This window comes from Molothrus ater, chromosome 15 (assembly GCF_012460135.2).
Source record: "Molothrus ater isolate BHLD 08-10-18 breed brown headed cowbird chromosome 15, BPBGC_Mater_1.1, whole genome shotgun sequence".
Lineage (NCBI taxonomy): Eukaryota > Metazoa > Chordata > Aves > Passeriformes > Icteridae > Molothrus > Molothrus ater.
In genome coordinates, this window is record NC_050492.2 from 9,746,722 (window position 1) to 9,764,220 (window position 17,499).

General features: G+C 41.3%; 2 protein-coding genes across 4 annotated transcripts in view; one reads left to right on the forward strand and one right to left on the reverse strand.

Annotated features, from left to right (window-relative positions):
* SMAD5 (SMAD family member 5) overlaps positions 1 to 11,345 on the forward strand; it is a 30,116-nt gene extending 18,771 nt beyond the window's left edge. For all 3 annotated transcript variants that reach the window (XM_036391985.2, XM_036391984.2, XM_036391986.2), the window contains exons 3-7: positions 527 to 778; positions 1,941 to 2,060; positions 2,622 to 2,843; positions 5,343 to 5,599; positions 6,509 to 11,345. In XM_036391985.2, coding sequence (XP_036247878.1) covers positions 527 to 778; positions 1,941 to 2,060; positions 2,622 to 2,843; positions 5,343 to 5,599; positions 6,509 to 6,652 — 995 coding nt within the window. In that variant the 3' untranslated portion in view covers positions 6,653 to 11,345. The remainder of the gene's footprint in view (positions 1 to 526; positions 779 to 1,940; positions 2,061 to 2,621; positions 2,844 to 5,342; positions 5,600 to 6,508) is intronic.
* A 2,439-nt stretch (positions 11,346 to 13,784) lies between these two features.
* On the reverse strand, positions 13,785 to 17,163 carry SMIM32 (small integral membrane protein 32). Its single transcript, XM_054516393.1, has one exon. The coding sequence runs from the start codon at positions 15,857 to 15,859 to the stop codon at positions 15,539 to 15,541; it is 321 nt and encodes a 106-aa protein (XP_054372368.1). The 5' UTR covers positions 15,860 to 17,163; the 3' UTR covers positions 13,785 to 15,538.
* Between the last annotated feature and the right edge of the window lie 336 nt (positions 17,164 to 17,499).

Genomic DNA, 17,499 nt, shown 5'->3' on the forward strand with positions numbered 1-17,499 from the left:
CATTGACTGTAGTGCTCAAGTGCACTGCTGCAGCACTGGAATTCCAGACTCCAGCAGTGCTGAAGTTAAAATATACGGCAGTACAGATTCTGTTTCTCTTCAGTGGAAAGGACAATATGTAACTGGATAGTTTGACTGTAGTAATAGAGACTGTATTCTCATTTTCTCTGATTTGCTAACATGTGCAGATGTAAGTTTTGCACTTCTGCATCAGTGTTTCAGTATGTGCCACATGTAGCCTGGTTTAGTTTATTATATTTTAGAAAAAGGTCACCTTCTGGTGGTGTGAAATATGTGTGTGTTTTTTGTGATTCTTGCAAGAGTAAAGTTTGAATCTTTCATTAAGAATGATGTAAAAAATGAAGGAGAGGATGGGGTAGAGGCATGCCACATTCATCCCCTGCTCCTCTTTCCACCCCAGCTAGAGTTGAAATTATGATGAGCAGAATAGCACATTATTGGTATCTCTTACCTTATATCTCAGGTTTTAACCTAAATGCATTTGGGATTTGTTTGTTTTTTGCAGTTCTACCTCCAGTGTTAGTGCCTAGACATAGTGAATTCAACCCCCAGCACAGCCTGCTAGTTCAGTTCAGGAACCTGAGCCACAACGAGCCGCACATGCCTCACAACGCGACGTTTCCGGACTCCTTCCAGCAGCCCAACAGCACTCCATTCTCCATCTCACCAAACAGCCCCTACCCCCCTTCTCCAGCCAGCAGCACTTACCCAAGCTCCCCAGCCAGCTCTGGGCCATCCAGTCCCTTTCAGCTGCCAGGTGAGTACAGCCTGAATGGCAGTTCAATAAAAATCATTGAAATGTCACATGTTGTTGTGACCCGTGACCTCAGGAATTCGTGGTGTTTGCCATAAATGGCTTTTTCTTTTGCATTTTATGGGATTTTATTCCTAGTTTTGTCACTGGTCGGAGTTAATTGTTACATTTTTATTTTTCCAACTGTTTTTTGTCATGGATGTAATACTGGTGAGTTTTTTTGCACAGCTTCGCTACAGAATAACTTATCCATACTTTAGAAGAAGAAACAGCAATGAAAAGAAATCAAAAGCAGGATGCTGAACAGGAAGTTTACTGATGTCTTTCACTGAATAAAAACATTTAAAATATGGTGTTTAACTGGAAAAAAGAACCATTTTTGTTGGGAACAAGTTGGATTAAACTGATTCTGTTTAACTGAGTTGGAAAACACTGAAAAAACAATTCATAGAGACAAAGGAAAGAAGTCTTACTGATTCTGTGTGATTATTGGTGTGGTTTATAAAGCCAGGAATTTAATAGAGATTTTATTTTTCCATTAGCTCAGTGGCCTAATCTTTGTAGTCTGGTTGCTCAGTTCCCCAGAAGTGTCCCAGTCAGAGAGCATCTGTGTTGGCCAAGTACTGGGGTGGATGCATTTATGGGGCACAGTGGGGTGTTGCCACACTCAGTGCTGTGCTGATGGAAGAAAACAGATCCACACCTCTGTAATGAGCTCAGCCTGCAGGAGCAGCAAATCCCCCAAACTCTTCTAGGCCTTTGTTATACTAAGCAAATAGTTACTTCTTCTACTGCTTTGTTTTTGAACACTGAGAAGAGGGTAGGCAAGAAAGCTTTTGTTTGTGTGACAAAAAGGGGGAAGCAGAGTCATCAAGCCCAAATGCAAGGAGTGCAGGTATTAAAGGAAAAAAAAATGCAGAAAGAAAAAAGTGCATCTCTCATTTTTTTTCAAGTTTCCAATCTTGTTATTGGTTCCATAGGTAAAATTTCAGCTATTGCAGGAGTTTACTGTAAAGACAGCTGGCTGTGTTCAGATTTCTTTGAAAATGAGACCAAATTTTTTAACATCTTGTTTGGTAATATTTGTGTATGTTTACAACTGTAGAGTGTATAAATAAATACTCTAAATTGTTGAAATTTATTCTTATTTTTTTCATGTTTGTAGCTGATACTCCACCTCCTGCATATATGCCCCCTGATGAACAAATGGGGCAGGATAATTCACAGTCTATGGACACAAGCAATACAATGATCCCTCAGATCATGCCAAATATTTCTACCAGAGGTAAGTTGTGTAGTCTGGTGTAAAATTACATAGTTTGGTGTCTTGCAACTCATAAGCAGACTGAATGAATAACTTCAAATGGGCCAGTAAATCTTGCTGGTAGGTGGAAGCAAAGCCTTTCAAAGCCTCAGGTGCATAATGTTGCTTACAGTGAGTTGAATTTTTTTTCATTCCTTTTCTGCTACCTTTGTCTGTTGCTGAATAACATTTGCACAAAGGCTCTGAAAATTGAGTCCCAAAATACCAGTTATAACAGATTTTTTAAAAGTGGGCAGAAGGTTTATGTTTTACCTGCTATCACATAGTCTGTTCTCTGTGTGTGTGTGTGTAAGGTTGTTTTTGTTTAATATCAGGCTTAAATTGGAAAACAATCATAAAATCAACTGGCCAGCTAAAATGCACAAAGGTCAAAATCTTTAAGGTTATAATCAGGACACTTCTTGCCCATCATAGTTGTTTACTCTGATTTTACTTAGCTTGGTGTTTTGGAAGGTCTGCTTGACAGTTGTAGCTTTTGTGTTTTAACTCTTTCCTAAACTGTTCCTTCCATTTGCTTTTCAGATGTTCAGCCTGTTGCCTATGAAGAACCCAAACACTGGTGTTCCATTGTGTATTATGAGTTAAATAACCGTGTTGGAGAGGCTTTCCATGCATCTTCCACAAGTGTCTTAGTAGATGGCTTTACAGACCCCTCCAATAACAAGAACAGGTTCTGCTTAGGCTTGCTCTCCAACGTGAATCGCAACTCAACGATCGAGAACACTCGGCGGCACATTGGCAAAGGTAAAGCTGGGTTTGTCTTATGGCAAGGGTAAAGCTGGGTTTGTCTAATGGCAAAGGTAAAGCTGGGTTTGTCTTATGACAGAAGTAAAGCTGGGTTTGTCTTATGGCAAGGGTAAAGCTGGGTTTGTCTTATGACAGAAGTAAAGCTGGGTTTGTCTTATGGCAAAGGTAAAATTGAGTTTGTCTTATGACAGAGGTAAAACTGAGTTGTCTTATGAACCAAGTGTTTGGTTTTATTTCTCTACACTGCAGCAGTGATAATTCTCAGATGAGAATGCTGGAGGTAATCTGAGATGTGATACATTATCTACCTCTCCAGTATCAGAAAACAACTTAGTTAGGTATGGTTTGATTCTAATTAGTCAGGAATTGCATGCATTTTTCTTTGTCACTAATTAAAAAGACTAAATATTACCCCTGCCTTACCAAAATAGATTGCCATGGGGGCTTGCTTGTTAGGGTAAACGTAGTGATCTGTGTTTCAGCACCAAGAAACATTACAGGATATACCATGATACTCCACATTATATCTGCTTCTTAAATTCTGCCTGCATACACCTTTGCAGAATGTCAGAGATTTTTTTTTTTGTTTTGTTTTGTTGTTGTAAGGTATTACCTTCTGTCTACAGTATGTTCAAATATCTTGGTGAGTTGGCAGCAGGACTTTGAAGTGCTAATGCAAAACTGCAAGGGCTCATTTGTCTGAGTGAATCCATGGGGCGTGGATGTGTGTGGGAGGGATTCCTGGAGACAGCAGGTTTTGCAAGATCTTCTAGTTTTCCTTTACTGTTTTGGCTGATAGTACATAGAGATGCACAGTTTTCATCTTTGATGGAATGTGCCTGGATTATCTTAAATTGTAGAACACTTTTTCTGATTATTTTTTTTTTTTTGTGATTAACTCAGTCCTGAGAAGAGAACCCTCTTTCTCTTGCACATGTTTAGAAGCCTTTTTACCACCTAAGAGCATTTGGTAAAGATGGTCTTGAGTTTTGATTGATGAAAGTTCACCCTTTCCCGTAACAATCTTTTAATTAGAAATACCTATAAATATGACAAAATTTTGCAGATAATTTGGAGACCAGAAGTTCTATTTGTGTCTGTTGGAAACTTGGCCCTGTGTTGCAGTTGTCCAAAAAAAATTTATAAATAAAATAATATGATAAAGGAGAGCAAGTGATTTGTGGAGCGTGGGTGGTTTGTGAGGCTCTTTTGTTTTGGCTCACCCCTTTTAGTGGTATTGGCAGAGAAATCTTGTGCATCTGCCTAAGGTCAGAAGTGTAACCAGGACCCATCATCATATTGTAGAATAGTAATGAGCTTTAAAATGGCTGCATCTCTACTAGTAATTATTGAACTTAAACTTTGCTTTATGGTGACTCTTTTGACAACAATTAAGGTTATTTAGAGATAAAACACTGTTTATTTAAGGCTTTTGCTTCTTGAAAGGTCTTGAGGTTTTGCCTCCTTAGAGCTAGTCAATCCTGCGTGCTAAGGTTTTTTACTGTAGCTGGCAAGTGGTGGTCACTGTCTTTTTAAATAAATAGAGTTGTGTTGTGAAAATGCAGTCTTGCCCACCCCAGATTCTGACAGCTGCTTGTAGTTGTTGAAGCCAACAGTTCCTCTGCAACCTCCATCCTACCTTAGTCCCAAGTGGGTCTAGCACTGTTCACAGCAGTGGCTGCTGTCTGATGGATTAACTTGCATCTGTTGACTTGCTGCAGCCTCCTCTGGCACATCACAGGATGGTCCTTAGTGGATTCTCAGGGTGTTGCAGGGATGACTTAAACAGAGCTGGATCTCAGGCATGTAAAACTGGCATAGGGGAGGGAAGGCAGATTCTCAGTGAAGCAGCAGGCAGCAGATGAGTTTGGGTGCTGAAAGGATGGGCAGCTTTTGTATATTAATTTTTAGTCAATAATAATGTTGTATAGACTTCAAAACATGTGCATAGCTGAATGCAGACAGATGTGATTAATCTGGGGGCTATGTTGATGTTAAGGTTTGTAAACCCTGATGGTAATTAAGTGGAGCAGCTAGTTGGACTTACCTGTCCTTCAGCTTGATAAAATGTACTGAAAATCTGAGCAGACTGTGGATATTCTTTCTCATTCATGTCCCATCACTGACCCTTCTCCCAGGACACACCTATTTCTGTTCTACTTGGCATAGGTAGAAGCTGCCAGGTGTATAAAACTGGGGTTTTAATAATAAATTCACATAAATTCTCTAGAAAAATAGCTTGAAATAACAATTGAAATGTGGCAGTAATTTTTTCATTCTATTCTGTAATTGATCAGAGAAGGACATCTAGTGGCTGGTGTACCATGAGCCTGCTGTGTTGAAATGAGGGTGTGTTAAAATGCAAGCAAAAGCTTTCTGAAAACCTCCTCAGGCAGAAACTTACTTTTTTCCCCCCAATAAAATAGAATTTAAGATAACTACCTCGAAATCAGAGACAACAAAGTAATTTGAAATGTTCTTATCTTTGTTTTCAAGGAGTTCATCTCTACTATGTTGGTGGAGAAGTCTATGCTGAATGTTTAAGTGATAGCAGCATATTTGTACAGAGCAGGAACTGCAACTACCACCATGGCTTTCATCCAACAACTGTATGCAAGATTCCCAGTGGATGCAGCCTGAAGATTTTTAACAATCAGGAGTTTGCTCAGCTTTTAGCTCAGTCTGTCAATCATGGATTTGAAGCAGTATATGAGCTCACCAAAATGTGCACCATTCGAATGAGTTTTGTAAAGGTAAATTATTCTGAGAGTATTTAAGTTTATTGTGGGGTTGGGTATTTAGCAGTAATTCCATTAGCACTGCAGCAAAGCTGTTCTGGCCTGATGTGGTTCTTTTCAATTATAAGTATATTTAAAGTGATTAACTGAGGGGGAAGGAAATCAATGCAAGAAAGGAAAAGCACAGATTTTATATTGAATGTTGGCTGTGTATTCAGTTACTTTAGTATTCAGGACAGGAATTTATTCATTATAGTTGCTGTAATTCTGTTAAGGGAGATTTAAGTTCATGGTCTAAATTTCAAGCAGTAAAGTGAATTACAAGTCCACTAAAAGAATGTGAGTAGAAAGGAGCAAAATTATTGTAGAAAATCTTCAGCTTATTCAAATGGATTATTAGTTTAAAAAAATCCTGGATATGGAAAAAAGACATGGTTTGAGTTCCTGAAGTCAAGGTGTGCTGTTATTCTCACAGGAGTGTTTCCTGAGTATTATTTAATCAAGATGTTGTCTGTCTCAGGTTTAGTGTGGAGTCCAAACTTGGGCTTCCAGGTGTTCTGTTTGCATCTTGTCCCAAAGATGTCTCACTGCTTTTGTCAGTTATGACAAATACTGCTCAGTTTGAGAGTGTGGAGGAGAGGGGACAGGAGGTTGAAAGAGAAGAGAGATGTGGCCATGGCCAGGAGTCATCCTCAGGGGCTCCACAGGAGGCTGTAGCATGCAAGACTTGATTCAGGATTCCAGGTGCAGCTTCCCTCCTGCTCCTTCCCAGCCTCGGGTTTGTTCCTTTAGATCAGTGTGACTAGATTGGGAATTACCTTCAGATAATACCTTGAGATCATGATTTCCTGTTTCTTGTTGGTAGTTATTTTAAAAGACAATCATGTCCTCAAATTGATCAGTACCCTTTTGTTCATTTTCTAGGGCTGGGGAGCTGAATATCACCGGCAGGATGTCACGAGCACCCCGTGCTGGATAGAAATTCATCTTCATGGGCCCCTCCAGTGGCTGGATAAAGTACTTACACAAATGGGTTCTCCTCTTAATCCCATCTCATCTGTTTCATAGTGCTGCAATTCCACCTTCAGCCTTATTTTTAGTGAACTTGTTCTAATTCTAGAGAAACTTCCAGTGGATACTGTGAGCTATATGGAGAATGGATCTTATGATTTAACTTTTTTTTTTTTTAGATCCCTTTGTGACCAATTCCATTGTGTATAGCTAATCAGTTTTACATTTCAAATTGTTCTTGTGATGCTTAAGTGACAGTTGAGCCCTAAGGGAAAAAATAGTCTATTGAAAAATTCAGAACACTTTTCCCCTTCTTCCCCTTAAAACTTAAACAGACAAATGTCTTAACTGGAAAACCTTTTTGTCCTGTAGGGACAAGAATTAATGAAGACTGACTTCAGAAAAGAAATACATATCATAATTTGGGATTTTTTTAATGTGTTTTAATGAAACTGTTTGAACATGTGCAGCTCCAGCTTGCAAGCTGTATTTTTAGCTTAGTGTTTTAACATCTTACGGTTGACATCTGTCATAAGCAAAATTAGACTTTATTATGGCTAATTTGCCTCAGATTGAACAATGTGATTTTTTTAAATGTACACATGAAATATACTTTTTACAAATATTGGAGTGGTGTAAAAACACTTGTATTTTCTATTTGAAAATGCTGTCATAAACACATTGTATATTAATGCAGAATAGCAGTTCTTAGCCTTTTCCCACTTTGGTTTTGTAATATCTCTTTTAACCACCATTTAAAGTAGTAATTGATCCAAGGTAAACATCCTGCACGGTTCTGGAGTAGTGATTCTTGTTTTGCTTTGATTTACACTCATGCCGTTTGGATTTGGTTGCCAAGGCTATTTCTTTTTAGGTACCTTTCTCTATTTTAACATAAACACTACTATTTGTAAATGGCAGTGCTTACTACTTTTTGGAAGGAATAAGTTTTTTGTTTTCTTTTTGGTGTTCTAGCTCTTTATTTTACCAGTCTGGAATTGATCTGTGTTAGGCCTTTTTAGTCTCTCAGTAGACATTATGCAGTATTAGTGATTACACTGTATTTAATTCACTTTCAAGTATGAGTTTGAGTCTCTTTGAAGACTGTGAGTGGCTTAGCAAATGAGTAACTGAATGCAGAAGCTTTTACTTCCAGATCATGTAATTTAATTCAGACCTCTTGGTAATGACCAAAAGTAATCACTTCTTTGTAGCCTGCATAAAACTGTGCTCTTGATCCTGTCCCTGATGGCAGGGCTTCAGTCAGAAGACTTGTAGCTGTGGTTGGCATCTTTATGGGATTGAAGGACTGTGTTAATATGACAATGGAATTTCTCTCTCACATCTAAAGAATCACAGAATGTTAAGGGTTGGAGGGGACCTTAAAGATCTCCCAGTCCCAACCCCCTTTTCCATGGGCAGGGACACCTCCCACCAGACCAGGCTGCTCCAGCCTTTCTCCAACCTGGCTTTGAACACTGCCAGGGTTGGGGGCATTCACAGCCTCTCTGGGCAACCTGTGCCAGTGCCTTACCAGCCTCAGTAAAGAATTTCTTCTGTATGTCTAAGCTAAATTTGCCCTCTTTCAGTTTGGACCTGTTACTCCTTGTCCTGTCACTACAGTTCTAGACAAAGAGTCCCACTCCAGCTTCCCTGTAGCCCCTTCAGATGCTGGAAGGTTCCCATGAGGTCTCCACTCAACCTTCCTTCTCCGGGCTGAACAGCCTCAACTTTTTCAGCCTCTCTTTACAGGGGAGGTGCTCCAGTCCTCTTACCAGAATTGTGGCCTCAGGACTTGCTCCAGCAGTTCCATGTCCTTCTTACACTGGGAGCCCAGAGCTGTGCTCAGCACTGCAGGTGGGGTCTGACCAGGGCAGAGCAGAGGGGGCAGTGCCTTCCCTCCATCCCCCTGCTGCCCATGTTCCTTGGGATGCAGCCCAGGACTCTGTTGGTTTTCTGGGCTGTGAGTGCTCAGTGCCAGGTCAGGGTGAGCTTTTCATCAGCCATCACCCCCCCAGTCATTCTCTGCAGGGCTGCTCTCAGTCACTCCTGTGCCCAGCCTGTGGGTGTGTCTGGGATTGCTGGGACCCAGGTGTAGGACCTTGCACTTGGCTTGGTTGAACTTAACCATGTTTGCACTTGGCAAAGTAGAGAATTTAAACACTGTACTGAACACTAAAATCAGTTACATAACATAGACATATTTCTGTCCTTTATATCATAAAAAAGAGGCTGAGAGAAACATATTAAGAAAATTAGAAGTGAATTATATACAAAATTTTGCATGCAGAAAGACCCTATTATATTTTTTAAACTCACCTTGCTTTTTCTCTTTCCTGAACACCTTTTCAAAAAAGGGTTCAGTGTTTGGGGGAGAGACTGAAAACTATTATGCAAATACTTATTAAAAATGTGTTGCAGTTAATTACTGCAATCCTGAGAAAATTATTTTTTAAACAAGTTCTTGTGTCTTCTGTTGAATGACAGTTTCTCCTCAAGTGTGGAAATCGTGCATCGTATGGTACCTAAGTAACAAATGATCTTAGAGGATAAGAATTGTTTACGTGTCATTAAAATGTTTTTTATGAATTGCCTTAAAGGAATAAAATGTAACACTTCTGCAGAACCCTAATGTTTTCTTGTACAGGAATTTCTGTATTACTGTTTTGGTTTTTTGTGTTTTGTTTTGTTTTTTTAAACAGTTTCTCAAGTATGTTTGAAAACAGATGAGTGCATCTTCAGGAGAAGGGGAGTAACATTTATCTGCCACTTAGCTTTGGTTTCTTCCCTTTCATTCTTTGGAGCTGCAACCCACAGACAGTTCTTTTGATTGAATAAGATGCCAAGTCAGTTGGCCACAGGATCCTGCTTCTATTTTCTTCTTGGGGCCTGACATTTGTCAAGTTGCTGAATATGTATATTTAACACTACAGAATATTATATTTCTTGACTAGCTTATGTAATAAATGACATGGCACATTGAATTAAGGAAAGATTGCAGTTGTAGGTACAAGATTTTACTTTATCCAAAATGTTTTTCACCTGGCTTCTCTCTGTTCACTTGTATGCTTATATGTGGCTGACTGAATGACTCAAGAATGGGTGCTGCAGTGGGTGCTGTGAGCCAGAGCTGGTGTTTAGTGCTAGTATTGTGGTTAGATTGGCTACCCATGCACTGAACCATAATTTCTGCAATAATATCCAGTTAACCCACTTCTGATGCTGTCATTAAGTACTGAAGTGCTCTGGCATTTTTCTGCTTTGTACATATTCTGGAACTGCAATAGCTGCAGTGCTGGGATATCCTTGTGACTGCTGGTTTTGGCAGGGCAGGCTTGCAGGAGCAAACCCAGTCAGGTTTGTCCGCATCCTACATCTCTGTCCTTCCTAGTAGGGCTTTTTGGGAGCTTTCTGGTTAGCAGATTTTGTGTGCTACTGGTTCATGATGTTGCTAATCCTGTTTTGTTCATCTGTGCTGCTGATACAATATTCAGATCTGGGTGCATGGATAGACTGGATAGAAAGTTGTTTGATGCCAACAGTGTGTAAAGTGTCACCAGAGCAGGGAGTGCTGCTCCTGGTAGAGCACACTGTGCAGAAATCACCCCTTGGCCTAGAGAGAGGGATGGGGAGATGGACTCAGCCAGTGGTGTGGTAGTGGCAGATGGAGCCTTTCCAGTGTAGCCCGGCTTAGACTGAATGTTGCTCCTCAGTAAAACCTCATTTGGCTCTTGTAGTGTGTTTTCTTCTTTCTGGGCCTCTTTCTGCTTTGCACCAGCCCCAGCACTGGTTGACAGCTTTGGCAATACCAGCAGAGAGCCTGGAGCAGGCTTATCCTGGAGGCTTTCCTGGCAGTGCTTTTACAGTCCCTGAGATAAGGCAGCAGCTTGGCTGTGCTTCCTCACACACCTGGGCCTTGCTGGCAGCCAGGCAGTGCCTGTGTGTCACACTCATTAACTGCATCAGGCATGAAGGGCTGACACTGGGTTATAGAATCTACAGGACCAAAATAAAACCACCTAGCATGACTGACCAGTGAGGGACACATCTGACAGAACAGCCCAACAGGCAAAAGAATGATGAAACAGCCCAGGTGTTACAATTCAGGATAGAATTGTTTAAAATGTTGGAATTATTTTAGTTTTGCTTGAAGCAATGATTTTTTTTTCCCCCACAGTATTAAAATGTGAAAGTTGTCAATTCTTGGGTGTAAGATTAACTTGGATTCTTGCAGTCTGACTCTAGAGGACATTGAAATGTGTCAGGCTTCCTCACTAGTCTGAAATAGTAACTTTTTCAGGATACTGTTTTACTTGCTCAAAGTGCTGGTGATGGTTTCTGGAAAGGCAAAGAAACAAACAAAAACCGAAAACAAAACCAAACCATTTTCTAAATGTTTTGCTTCAAATGACAAACATGTGACTAACTTTCTTCTGGAGTTGTGAAGTTTCTGTTGAGGAGGGTTTCCCATTCTGAATTCAAATCAATAGACCAAACCATCAGATTACAATATAATGTTGCTTTCTTGTGCTGCTCCATAAACCTGCTTCTGTGTTTGTTGCAAGCATAACCTTTATGCTTTTGTTTACATTGTAGAAAACACAGTTCTAGCAATGAGGTTTTTTCATTTAACTCTAAACATCTTTTTATTTTGTTAATTTTAAAATTACTAGGTTTTGCTATGTTATGTTTTTAAAGATATTTTTTGCATACTGCTGCTCATATTTCAATAAACAAAACAAAAACCCCACATATTCTTCTGATTTCCTTTCTCTGTAATTCTGTGTCTCAAGTGTTTGTTTACAAGGGTTAATTTATCCCGCGCTGATGCCTCTCCATGACCATATTCCTCCTCACACAAAGGTGATCCTGTCATTTCAAGAATACTTTTCTGTAGCTTTTTGGAAACGTGAAAGCTGCTGTGCTCTCAGAAGCAGAGACTTAAATTATTTCCTAACTTCATTTTAAATAGTTCTTTTTTCTTGTAGAATGCAGCTAGCCAAAATGGTATCATTTTGATAGTACTTATGTAACTATTTTTTGTACTGCCAACTGAAGTATTTCTGTGAGACCTCAGCAATCTGCTGACTGTTGGGGGTGGTTGGGTTTTTTTTTCCCACTGTGGCCAACCATAACATTTTGAAACAACTCATCGTGCCTGAATGTGTTGAGCTTGAGCTGCTGACCAAGAGCCTTTCTGTGAATTGAAGGCTGCTCAGATATCTCTTGTAACTGCTGCAGTAAAATGTACATTTAGAACTTTGGTGAACTCCATATTAGCTTCTTTTTAAAGACTGAGGGGAAGAAAACATTTCCCTTGTTTACCAAGATACTGCAGAACTAGAGGGTGAAAAGTGGTGTGCATATATTAAATCTTTTTTTGGCAGGATGAGTACAAAAACACTGAATCCCAATTCCACAATGACAAATGATTTTGCTGGTATAAAACTGAAATGAAGATGGTGATACAACTTTATCTTGTCTGGGCTTCCTGCTTTGGGACTTAATTTTACCAGCAGACTGCCACCTGCAGTAATGCTCTGAAATTCTGACATTTTCTCAATAATAAGAGCTTTTTTTCCTCTGAATGAGAATCCGGTCACTCAGGTAAAAGTATATTTTTTTAATTAAACTCTTGATACTGTACTATTTTCATGGGTTTGCTTCCAAGACAAGGATTGCCATGAAAATCCTCCAGAAGATTTACTGTGGTAGTATTACACAGATTATACAGCCTAATTTTTGAGATCTCAGATGAAGTTTCAGTGGCTTATTGGCTTTCCAGAAGCTTTATGTGGATTTTTATGAGTAGTTTTTTAAGTAAAAAGCAAGCAAACAAAATACTTAGATTATTAAAAGTTTTAAATAATGTGAAAATGAAGAGGGGTTTTTCTTAATCTCACTGGTCTTTCTGCAGAATTTGGAGGTACAGTAGCAACTCTGGGAGTAGGTGGCCAAAGCAACCTCTGAAATTCTTTATTCATGAGATTTTTACAAATGGAGAAAAAGTTTTGGGTGAAACCAGCCCTCTTCTACCCCCTCTCCAGCCTACACTGCGTGTTCAATAAGTCAGAGGCTGCTTCTGTTCACTGCTATGTGAAAAGCAAATTAAAGTAATTAAACATTGGGTGTCCTGTACCCTGTGACAGGAGAGATCTTTCTTGTCCTGGAGTACAGAGCAGCTTTCTGCCAGCTCAGTCCGTTTCATATTTAGTTGCTGAACTCTCTGTTGCTGTTCGATGTGCCCCTGCTCTGCTGGAGGGAGGAGCAGTGGGCAGCACATCTGAGGTGTCACAGGCAGCTCTGTCACTGTCACCTCCTGCAGCCCCTGCCTCAGGCTGGAGTCGGTGTGGCTGTCACCAGAGGGATGCTCTGAGTTAGCACAGACTGAGCCAGTGGGGATTGCACAGACAGGGACCATGGACAGAAATGTTCCTGCTACAGCTGATGTGGGACAGCAGGGGCAAGGTAAAATCTCAGAAAGACAAGTGGGATTTATACACACCAGCAGATTAATACCAGAAAGCTTTATGGGACCCAACATGTGTCATGCATCCAATAAAACAGTTCCAGCAAGTGAAGCAACGCCTGTCAGTCCCTCCCTGGTGTGCTTGCAGTTGGAAAGTGGATTTTTTGGTCAGCTTGAATTCTGAGCCTGGTAAAACAGAAAGATTTCTACACATATGTTTCATACATTGGCTAAAATTATGGTGGTGCCCCATCCCTGGAAATGCTCAAAGCCAGACTGGAAGGGGCTGGGAGCAATTTAGCATTGGAAAATGACCCTGCTCATGGCAGGGGAGTTGGTACTGGATGATCTTTAAGGTCCTTTCCAACCCAAGCTGTTCTAGGATTCTATGATTCAAATTATCATTAATGAAACTCTCTTCTGCAATAGAAATGATCCTGGATATTGATGAGAGCAACACAGGGCATGGATAAAAGCATTCCCAGAAAATCAGTTAATGCTCTCAGCATGACAGGTTCTTCTGTAGTATTACTCCAACCAGGCTGTGGCGAAAAATAGGATTATTCTGGAGCTATTCTTGAATGTTTAAATAAAGAGTGCAAAGCAACGTGTGCTCTGTCAGGTTCTGAGGCTCTTGCCAGCAGAAATTCTTAGACCAAACTCATTATGGCTGGTAGCTGAAAACAAGCTGTCATAACTTAAAAATAAATAAGAAATGTCTGATTTGATAAAACTTGATTTATTCAAAAAGGGCTGAGAGAAATACACTTGCATTTATTGTTGCTTTCTGCATTAATTGGAATTACACTAGTTAAATTTGGTTCAGAGGAAATATTGGCCGCATATCAAGGAATAAAATATTGAAATCTGTTATGGAGTAGTTTAGCTTATTGGAGCAAAATAAGACATGGTAACAAAGACAATGACATGGAAGTGTTATCAACTGTGCAATTTTTGGGTTATAAAAGAAGAAGCTTGCAAACAGACTTCCATATGTACACACTTTGTCTGTGTTCTTAAGTGCAAGCCTGTGTGTAATTGCATTGTTAAATCTCCTCCTTTGGATGAAATAAGTTATGTACACATATATACACCCATCTCCTCTGGAGTACTCTGCAGGTCAAGAACAGGGTTAGGAGCAGCATCTGACACTACTTTGAACCCATTTCAGATGATCAATACCCAAAACTGCAGCTAAAATAGGATTTAGGACTATTTTTGTAGTTCAGTAGGATTTGGGATTTAGCTATCCAGAAACACACTGGATCCAGGTGTTTCTGGATAGCTGCAATTCTCCTGTATGTTGAGCCATTTGATTTGAAAAAAAAAAAAACAAAAACAAAAAAACCCAAAACCCAAGCCCTTTGCCTGCTGTTTGTGGGAATTATGGACACTTTTCCCACATTCATGCAGCTTCATCTGGAATTGTGCTGTAACTGCAAGTTTACAAGAAATCAGCATCTACAAAATAGTTTGTCACCTACCAGTGTTAAGCAGGAGCTTTTTTTGTTCTGATTTTAGAACAAAATCAGATAGTAATTTGAAATGGTAGGGGTTGCCAGTGACCAGTGTTGAATCAAGCTGTTGTCATATTGATAATTTATACTTCTAATTGGGCTAGGTTTAGATGAAGAGCAAGGAGTGGTAAAGTAAAGCTACTATTCCTATAAAGCTGTGTTTTATGGCTTTCAGAACTTATCCACTTTGTGTATCAAACTTGGAGCACTCTGCTCACACTTCTCATTAGTTTGCATAATATTAAATATATTAATTTTTTTCTGACTTCTCCCCAACCTGATTATTTTGGTTTCATGCTGTGGCAAATAATTTCCTTTGCAGCTTATGAAAGATGAAAATAAATTCATTAGGTAGTAAGTGTTTCACATAAGTAGTAACTTAAGACTTGATCAATGATGCATTCAAACATCAAAAACACCCTTAACAGAATGACAATCAAAAGCCTAAATAAACATTTTTCATTTTCTCCTCCTGCCTGGCAGGCCTCCCACAGCATCACCATGCAGTTCCAGCAGCAGTTGGGAAAAACAGGTCTGGAAGGTAACCTCATCTCTGTGGAGCTGTTAGGTAAATACACTGGTTTTGTACATTTGATGCTTGGTTTCCTAAACATGGGGGAACAAGCTCCACCAGATGCCCAAATCAGAGATTGTTGTTAATACAATTATCCTTGTATGGACACTGAATGGGTGGATGATGACATTTGCATACACACAGAGCTTAATCTGGAATCACGGGGCAATTTTTTGCAAAACCTGTATCAGTTTGCTAAAGCATTCTCTTCAGTTCATAACAGTGCTTTTTATTTACAGCTACTCAGATTGGCATACAGCAGAATTTTGAGCAATCTCCTCTGCCCACTACTCTAGAGGGGCTCACATCCATGCACTGGCACATGGCACTAGCTCCTTATGGCACAGGGTTTGTGGTGCCTGCTCCTGCTGGGATGAGAGGTGTCAGACAGCTTGTGTCCTCCACGGGTTCCTCGCCTCCCTGAGCGATCTGTCGTAAGGAAGAGTAGCAAAAAAAGAATTTTTCAGCTGGCAGTTTATGAAGAACACAATGAATGTCACAGTCAAGAACAGAAAGAAAAATAGAATGATGTAAGTCACCAGGTCTGGCTTATTTATTTCGCCTTCTTTTAACACCCTGGCTGTCGACATGTAAAGAGCGGAGGAGCTCACGGGTCTCGGAGTGCTGCTCAGGTAGGGCGTGTTGGTCTGAATCATTAGGTGAGCTTCAGTGGCACTGGTAGAATTGAGCAATTCACTATACATGTTCTTGCTTAAATTTCTTCCACAGCAGAAGTAAAACAGGAGGGCAAACGCAGTCAGTCTTTGGCATAGGAAAGAAATAATGTTCCTGCTTGTAAAAGGATGCAACCCAGCCGCATGTTGTCTGAAACAAATTAATTCACTTGCACGGCTCAGTGACTTTCTTTTAAATCTTCTTGCCTCATATCTACAGCATTTACTCGCAAATATTAATCAAAAATGATACAGGTACCTCGTGTCCTGGCCCTGGTTTTCCCAGCACTCCTCGTTTTGGGGGAATGCGCTGGCTCATCTGCCGGTCAGCCGGGATGTGCGGGGAGCTCTGGGAGCGCGCTGCGAGCCCGGTGCCACCGCTCCGGCATGGGCTGGGGGACACAGAGCCTCTTCAGCAGCGGGCACGGAGCAGGGATGTGCGGGAAAGGCGCTGTGAGCCCGGTGCCACCGCTCCTGCAGCATGGGCTGGGGGACACAGAGCCACAGAGCCTCTTCAGCCCGGCTGGCAGCGGGCACGGAGCAGCCCCGGCTGGGCTGGCAGCGCTCACTGTCCGCCAAGGGGAGGCACGGTGGTTTTCCAGCGGCTCTGCAGGAGGGGGATGCACATAAATCCGGGGTTAAACGGCATCTGCGCCCAGAGGCGGCTGCTGCCTGCCTGGAGATGCGGCCGGATTTGCCGTCGCGGTTCCCTGCCTCGGGAGGCTCCGCGCTGCTGAAATCCCGGCGCTGGGAAGCATTAGTTGACTTTCTTAATCCCAGTTAGCGGCGCTCTCTGGAGCCAGCGGGAAGAGGCTGAGCTTTCTGCTTGAGCTTTCCAGGCACTCCTTCATTGCTTTGAGAGAAATAAATTAAAAAAAAATTATTAAAAAAAAAAAAAAAAGAGCGATGTCCCTTTGTTCGAGAGAGAAACCCCAAAAAAGCTCCGCTGGGAATGGGTCAGTTTTTGGCAGCCTCCCCCGGCGCTGGGCTCAGCCGAGGCGCGGGCTGGGGCAGTGCGGCTCTGTTAGACCCGGCTCTGTCAGACCCGGCTCTGTCAGACCCGGCTCTGTCAGACCCGGCCTTGCCCCTCGCTCCGTGGGCAGGGCAGGGCACAGGGCAGGGCTGCGTGGTGCTGCCGACCAGCTCCGCAGCCCGCGGTGCAGCTGGCACTGACACGATGCTAAAAAGGAAGAGATCTTCGGATAAATTCCCGTGAGTGCCTGAGGCTCTGGCTGGAGGTTTTGAGCTGGGGGAGGGTAGCAGAGAACGGGACAAAAAAAGAAGAAAATTGCTTCAAAACCTTTCTTTCTTCTTCATCCCTTTATTGTTTAAATCTAGAGTAATCAATGTCCTTTTTTTTTTTTTTTTACTCCTCTGTGATCCCCAGCACCCTCTCCAGCCTGACAATTAGCATGGTAATTCTTTTTTTCAGCAAATTGCTTTATGCTGCTATTAGCTCCTGGCTGCTCGCCAGCTTGCTCTCACAATCTCCCATGCATCAGATAAGCGCCGTTAATACTTTTATTTTAACGCATTGGAACTTGAAAAATGGGCCGGGGAGATGAGAGGAGCAAGGAAGAGTAACCGGGCAGAGGAAAACACCACCTCCAGCCCCAGGGTGCTGATCCCAGCAAACGCTAAAGCTGCTTATGATGAGCTATTGCAGCCAA